Source organism: Acyrthosiphon pisum, chromosome A2 (genome assembly GCF_005508785.2).
Source record: "Acyrthosiphon pisum isolate AL4f chromosome A2, pea_aphid_22Mar2018_4r6ur, whole genome shotgun sequence".
NCBI classification, from domain to species: domain Eukaryota; kingdom Metazoa; phylum Arthropoda; class Insecta; order Hemiptera; family Aphididae; genus Acyrthosiphon; species Acyrthosiphon pisum.
In genome coordinates, this window is record NC_042495.1 from 42,382,554 (window position 1) to 42,389,738 (window position 7,185).

Below are 7,185 nucleotides of genomic sequence, written 5' to 3' on the forward strand. Positions count from 1 at the left end.
ATATGTATACAATAATAATGATTCGTCCACAAATATAAATAATTAAACAAATAATTTAAACATTATAGTATAACCTCTTGCCAGTTATTGTAGTCAAGATTGAAATTTTGACCACAATAGGTAATCGCTTTGGCTAATGAATTGAAAACAATTGTGCCGCTAAACTAACACTCTGCTTTTTAGGTCCTGGTATATTTATATGATTGTTTGTAATTTTATAAGCAAGTCTCAAATCATTTTTATTTAAATTTAATACTTTTTCAACAACTTGCTTTCCAATAAACTTATTCTTGTAATTGTATCCACTTAAAAAATATAATTTATCATTATATTACTAAGGGCTTAGGAAACATGATTATATAACATCACATTATTGTTTGATTTACCTATTTACAAAATGGTTTCTTGCCAATTTTAGCAAATGTGGAACATCTGCAAATATATATATTTTATTCTTTGTTTCAGGATGATCAAAATAAGTTTTATTGATTGTGATAACGTCATATGATAATGTATAATATGATAACATAACCTAATAATTATATTGTATTGTAACAAGAGCTGTAGACAACCATGTGTGTGCTCCAATCTCTTATATTGTAAATTAATATTAAATAAACTAAGTGCTATGATACTTTTATAAGATATTACAAATGGCGACGAGGCAAAAACAGTAATTTTGAACGCGATCAAAAAGGATAAAACAACCATTTAACGATGACGAACGGCCAGAATAGTAGTAACGCCCAAGGCGGGAATGAGGGTACTACTGTACAGCAAGTCCAAATGTATGGTACTATGGGGACTTTGGCGGAGTTCAGAATCGATGGCGACTGGAATGTGTACCAGGAGCGGATGGAGCAATTTTTTCTGGCAAATGGAATTCCTGAAGAACGTAAAGTGCCTTTACTAATAACATGCATGGGCGAACAAGCATATAAGATGCTTAAGGATCTATGTGATCCGGTGAAGCCAGCTGAGAGTACATATGAGCAACTATGCACGGTACTGACTAGGCAGTTTGCAAAAAAAGTATCGGTTTATAGAAAAAGAGAGGAGTTTTATAATCTAAGACAGAATACTAATGAGTCCGTAACAGAGTGGTACGCAAAAATGAAAAATTTTGCAGCTCAATGTAGTTTTGGATCAAATTTGATACCAGTACTAAAAGATAAATTCACTACTGGGATGAAGGATGGTCCAATCAAAGATCGTTTGTATGAAGAAGAAACGACCAAGGATTTGAGTGAGTTGGTGGAAATTGCAATGAAGAAAGAAGCCGCAATCAAAACAACTAACATCGATGTGCATTCGATTGGGAAAAGCAGGGAAGGAGCTAAGAAGAAAAATGGTTATGGTTCGCAGAAGAAACTATCAACAACGATGGGAGGCGAGAAGACTTCGAAGAAAAACTATGATAAAGCTTGTTATGTATGTGGCCTGACAAATCACAAATTTTCAGAATGTAAGTATAAACAATATAAATGTAAAAATTGTAATACGGTAGGGCATTTGGCAAAAGTGTGTAAAACAGTTAAGAATCATTTTGTGGAAGTTGAGGAGAATAAAGTTATGGAAATGTTTCAAGTTGAGGTTAAAAGTGAAAATAACTGCGGATTAAGTCCTGTAATGATAATGGTAAAAATTGAAAATGTATCAATTGAAATGGAAGTTGATTCAGGTGCAGGTATATCAATATTACCTGAAGAAATTGTGAAAGAGAAGTTACCTCATATACACATTAATTCTACGGTGTTAAAGCTAAGAACGTATGATGGTTCAATTATTAAACCAACAGGAGAAATTGAAGTAAAATTGAAGTATGGTGAAAGAGAGTTATATGGTAAATTATTAGTAGTAAAAAAAGGACATAGAGCTCTGGTAGGTAGAGATTTAATGAAAAAATTAGGAATAACGATTATGGGTATTTCAAAGATTGAAGTTGAAAGCACAAATAAGAATAATAAATTAGAGTTACTAATGAATGAATTTGAGGAATTATTTGAGGAAAAAGTTGGTAAATATGAATATGAAAAAGTGACATTGAAAGTTAAAGAAGGATGTACACCTATATTTTGTAAACCAAGACCAATACCGTTTGCTTTTAAAAAAAAAGTTGAGGAGGAGTTGGATAGGTTAGAAAAGGAGGATATAATACAGAAAGTTGAGACTAGTGAATGGGGTACTCCACTTGTACCTGTGATTAAACCAGATGGATCTATTAGATTATGTGCAGATTATAAGACTACGGTCAATAAATATTTAGTAGATATTAATCATCCATTACCAAGAGTAGAAGAAGTTTTTGTGGCGTTACAAGGAGGTAAAACATTCTCTAAATTAGATTTTTTGAATGCTTATAACCAGTTAGAGTTATGTGAAAATACACAAAAACTATTAGCTTGGAGTACAAGTAAAGGTATTTATATAGTAAAAAGATTACCTTTCGGTACCAAACCAGCTTGTTCAAAGTTTCAGAGTGTTATTGAAAAAGTGCTGTTAGGAACAAAGGGTGTTAAAAACTTTTTAGATGACATTATTGTAACTGGTAGTAGTGAACAGGAACACTTAGATAATCTCAGGGAAGTGTTTAAAAGGTTACAAAAGGCTGGGTTTAGGTTAAATAAAAAAAAATGTAGTTTTTTTCAACCAAAAATAAATTACCTAGGACATGTAATTGGATCAGAAGGTATTGAAAGAGATAAAAATAAAGTTAAAGATATGCTTAATGCAGTTGAGCCTAAGAGTGTCACAGAAGTAAAAGCCTTTACAGGGATGGTGAACTACTATGCTAAGTTTATACCAAATTTATCAACCTTACTAGGTCCTATTTACAATTTGTTAAAAAAAGAGGTAAAATTTGTTTGGACAAAGGAATGTAGAGAGGCATTTAATAAGACAAAGCAAGCAATGGCATCAGAATCAGTATTGGTTCATTACAATCCTGATTTAAATGTGGTATTGTCTTGCGATGCGTCGGAGTATGGTATAGGAGCAGTGTTAATGCATATTTTTGAAAATGGAGAAAAGCGACCAGTGGGGTATGCATCAAGAATCCTAACCGTGGCTGAAAGAAAATACTCGATAATACAAAAAGAGGCTTTAGCGGTTTTCTGGGGGGTAAAGAAATTTTCTCAGTATCTTTTGGGTAGAAAATTTTTTCTTGAGACTGACCATAAACCTTTGTTAGCGTTGTATGGGGAAAAGAAAGGTATTCCTGTTATGGCCTCTGGGAGAATGATGAGAGAAAGATGGGCGTTATATTTATCTGAGTTTGATTATCAAGTGGTACATATTAAAGGTAATGATAATAAAGTGGCAGATGGACTTTCTAGATTACCTGATAAAGATGATGTAGTAATTCAAACAAAAGAAGTGGATTATGTTGATTTTATGGAAAATACTATGCCTATTGATTATGAGATACTTAGAGTAGAAACTAAAAAAGATAAAGAGTTTAGTTTAGTTATTAAATTTTTGAATGAAGGTTGGCCGATAAAAGTAAGCGAGGAACTGAAACCTTATGCAATTAGAAAGGAAGAAATTTGTGTAGATAAAGATATATTGATGTGGGGTTATAGAATATTAATTCCTAAAGTTCTCAGGAAGGATTTATTGAAAGAAGTACATTCAACACATATGGGTATGTCTAAAATGAAAACATTGTGTAGATCATACATGTGGTGGCCTGGATTAGATAAAGATATAGAAAAGTGGGTACAAAGTTGTGATGCTTGTTTACAAAGTAGATCAGAACCAATTTTAGCGGAACCAAGAAAGTGGGAGGAAGCGAGTTATCCAATGGATAGAATACACATAGATTTTCTATATTTACAAGGTAAAAACTATTTGATCATGACAGATATATTTACAAAATGGCCAGAAGTAGCTGAAATGAAAATATTGAACAGTGGTAGTTCGGTTATTGAAATGTTAAGAGAGATATTTGCTAGGTTTGGATTACCGAACAAAATTGTGTCAGATAATGGACCGCAATTTAGATCAGAGGAGTTTATACAATTTTGTAAAAATAATATGATTAGGTTTGTGACGTCCCCTCCTTATCATCCGGCTACAAATGGATCAGCAGAAAATGCTGTTAAATCTTTAAAAAAATGGGATATTAAAGGCATGTAAGGATAAAATAAATAAAAATGTTTCTTTAAATACATTAATTCAAAGATATCTACTGACGTATAGGAATACACCACACTGGATAACTGGTGAGACACCAAGTTATAGAATGTTTGGAAGGAAAATTAAAACTAGGTTAGATCAATTATATATTCCTACAAAAAAAAAATGAGTATGTAAAAAGATTTAGAAAAGTATATTTTAAAGAAGGAGACATAGTTTATGCTAGAGATTATTCCAACCCTAATAAAAAAGAATGGAAGAAAGGAACAGTCGAAGAAGTGTTAGGTGATAGAATATATTTAGTTAGATTAGAAATAGGAAATGTGATATGGAGAAGGCACATTGACCAACTAATAGAAGTAGGTAAGATAAATGAAAAGAGTTTTGAAACAGAAGAAAATGAGAAAGGAGAAGAACAAACAGAACTGGAGGAAAAGAAAATTAATAAGGTAAAAGAAGAAGGTATTGATAAAAAAAAAATATGAAATAAATGAAAGTTTAGAAAAGGAAGTAGAAGTTCCTTTACCAAAAAGATCTAAGAGAAAGAGAAAAAAACCAGATAGGTTGAACATATAAAATTTTATTATATAATTATTTAGGTTTTATATTTGTTGTATGATGTTTATTAGTTAAGATGATTTTGTTGATTTTGTATAATGTAATTATAATTATGAATTATTAATAATTATGTATTAACTATTAACTGTTATTCATTAATCATTATGTATTGATGTAACTAGGGATAAGGACTGTGATAACGTCATATGATAATGTATAATATGATAACATAACCTAATAATTATATTGTATTGTAACAAGAGCTGTAGACAACCATGTGTGAGCTCCAGTCTCTTATATTGTAAATTAATATTAAATAAACTAAGTGCTATGATACATTTATAAGATATTACAAATGGCGACGAGGCAAAAACAGTAATTGTGAACGCGATCGAAAAGGATAAAACAACCATTTAACGATGACGAACGGCCAGAATAGTAGTAACGCCCAAGGCGGGAATGAGGGTACTACTGTACAGCAAGTCCAAATGTATGGTACTATGGGGACTTTGGCGGAGTTCAGAATCGATGGCGACTGGAATGTGTACCAGGAGCGGATGGAGCAATTTTTTCTGGCAAATGGAATTCCTGAAGAACGTAAAGTGCCTTTACTAATAACATGCATGGGCGAACAAGCATATAAGATGCTTAAGGATCTATGTGATCCGGTGAAGCCAGCTGAGAGTACGTATGAGCAACTATGCACGGTACTGACTAGGCAGTTTGCAAAAAAAGTATCGGTTTATAGAAAAAGAGAGGAGTTTTATAATCTAAGACAGAATACTAATGAGTCCGTAACAGAGTGGTACGCAAAAATGAAAAATTTTGCAGCTCAATGTAGTTTTGGATCAAATTTGATACCAGCACTAAAAGATAAATTCACTACTGGGATGAAGGATGGTCCAATCAAAGATCGTTTGTATGAAGAAGAAACGACCAAGGATTTGAGTGAGTTTGTGGAAATTGCAATGAAGGAAGCAGCCGCAATCAAAACAACTAACATCGATGTGCATTCGATTGGGAAAAGCAGGGAAGGAGCTAAGAAGAAAAATGGTTATGGTTCGCAAAAGAAACTATCAACAACGATGGGAGGCGAGAAGACTTCGAAGAAAAACTATGATAAAGCTTGTTATGTATGTGGCCTGACAAATCACAAATTTTCAGAATGTAAGTATAAACAATATAAATGTAAAAATTGTAATACGGTAGGGCATTTGGCAAAAGTGTGTAAAACAGTTAAGAATCATTTTGTGGAAGTTGAGGAGAATAAAGTTATGGAAATGTTTCAAGTTGAGGTTAAAAGTGAAAATAACTGCGGATTAAGTCCTGTAATGATAATGGTAAAAATTGAAAATGTATCAATTGAAATGGAAGTTGATTCAGGTGCAGGTATATCAATATTACCTGTAGAAATTGTGAAAGAGAAGTTACCTCATATACACATAAATTCTACGGTGTTAAAGCTAAGAACGTATGATGGTTCAATTATTAAACCAACAGGAGAAATTGAAGGAAAATTGAAGTATGGTGAAAGAGAGTTATATGGTAAATTATTAGTAGTAAAAAAAGGACATAGAGCTCTGGTAGGTAGAGATTTAATGAAAAAAATAGGAATAACGATTATGGGTATTTCAAAGATTGAAGTTGAAAGCACAAATAAGAATAATAAATTAGAGTTACTAATGAATGAATTTGAGGAATTATTTGAGGAAAAAGTTGGTAAATATGAATATGAAAAAGTGACATTGAAAGTTAAAGAAGGATGTACACCTATATTTTGTAAACCAAGACCAATACCGTTTGCTTTTAAAAAAAAAGTTGAGGAAGAGTTGGATAGGTTAGAAAAGGAGGATATAATACAGAAAGTTGAGACTAGTGAATGGGGTACTCCACTTGTACCTGTGATTAAACCAGATGGATCTATTAGATTATGTGCAGATTATAAGACTACGGTCAATAAATATTTAGTAAATATTAATCATCCATTACCAAGAGTAGAAGAAGTTTTTGTGGCGTTACAAGGAGGTAAAACATTCTCTAAATTAGATTTTTTGAATGCTTATAACCAGTTAGAGTTATGTGAAAATACACAAAAACTATTAGCTTGGAGTACAAGTAAAGGTATTTATATAGTAAAAAGATTACCTTTCGGTACCAAACCAGCTTGTTCAAAGTTTCAGAGTGTTTTGAAAAAGTATTGTTAGGAACAAAGGGTGTTAAAAACTTTTTAGATGACATAATTGTAACTGGTAGTAGTGAACAGTAGCACTTGGATAATCTCAGGGAAGTGTTTAAAAGGTTACAAAATGCTGGGTTTAGATTAAACAAAAAAAAATGTAGTTTTTTTCAACCAAAAATAAATTACCTAGGACATATAATTGGATCAGAAGGTATTGAAAGAGATAAAAATAAGTTAAAGCAATGCTTAATGCTGTAGAGCCTAAAAGTGTCACAGAAGTAAAAGCATTTACAGGTATGGTGAACTACTAT

The 7,185-nt window shown here is 32.0% G+C and overlaps 2 protein-coding genes across 2 annotated transcripts; both read left to right on the top strand.

Annotated features, from left to right (window-relative positions):
* Positions 1-717: 717 nt before the first annotated feature.
* LOC103308445 (uncharacterized protein K02A2.6-like) lies at positions 718-4,622 on the top strand. The gene is made up of 4 exons (XM_008181820.1): positions 718-2,548; positions 2,669-4,133; positions 4,201-4,269; positions 4,325-4,622. Exons 1-4 carry the CDS (start codon positions 718-720, stop codon positions 4,620-4,622), a joined length of 3,663 nt encoding a protein of 1,220 aa, XP_008180042.1.
* A 492-nt stretch (positions 4,623-5,114) lies between these two features.
* On the top strand, positions 5,115-6,899 carry LOC103308444 (uncharacterized protein K02A2.6-like). Its single transcript, XM_008181814.1, has one exon. The coding sequence runs from the start codon at positions 5,115-5,117 to the stop codon at positions 6,897-6,899; it is 1,785 nt and encodes a 594-aa protein (XP_008180036.1).
* The last annotated feature ends 286 nt before the right edge of the window (positions 6,900-7,185 follow it).

Bases quoted from the DNA above. Each gene is read 5' to 3' on its own strand.
- LOC103308445 (XM_008181820.1), top strand. From the start codon at position 718: ATGACGAACGGCCAGAATAGTAGTAACGCCCAAGGCGGGAATGAGGGT. The intron at 4,134-4,200 runs GTAAGGATAAAA...ACTGACGTATAG, and splicing joins AAATGGGATATTAAAGGCAT to GAATACACCACACTGGATAA. The intron at 4,270-4,324 runs GTTAGATCAATT...AAAAAGATTTAG, and splicing joins GGAAGGAAAATTAAAACTAG to AAAAGTATATTTTAAAGAAG.
- LOC103308444 (XM_008181814.1), top strand. From the start codon at position 5,115: ATGACGAACGGCCAGAATAGTAGTAACGCCCAAGGCGGGAATGAGGGT.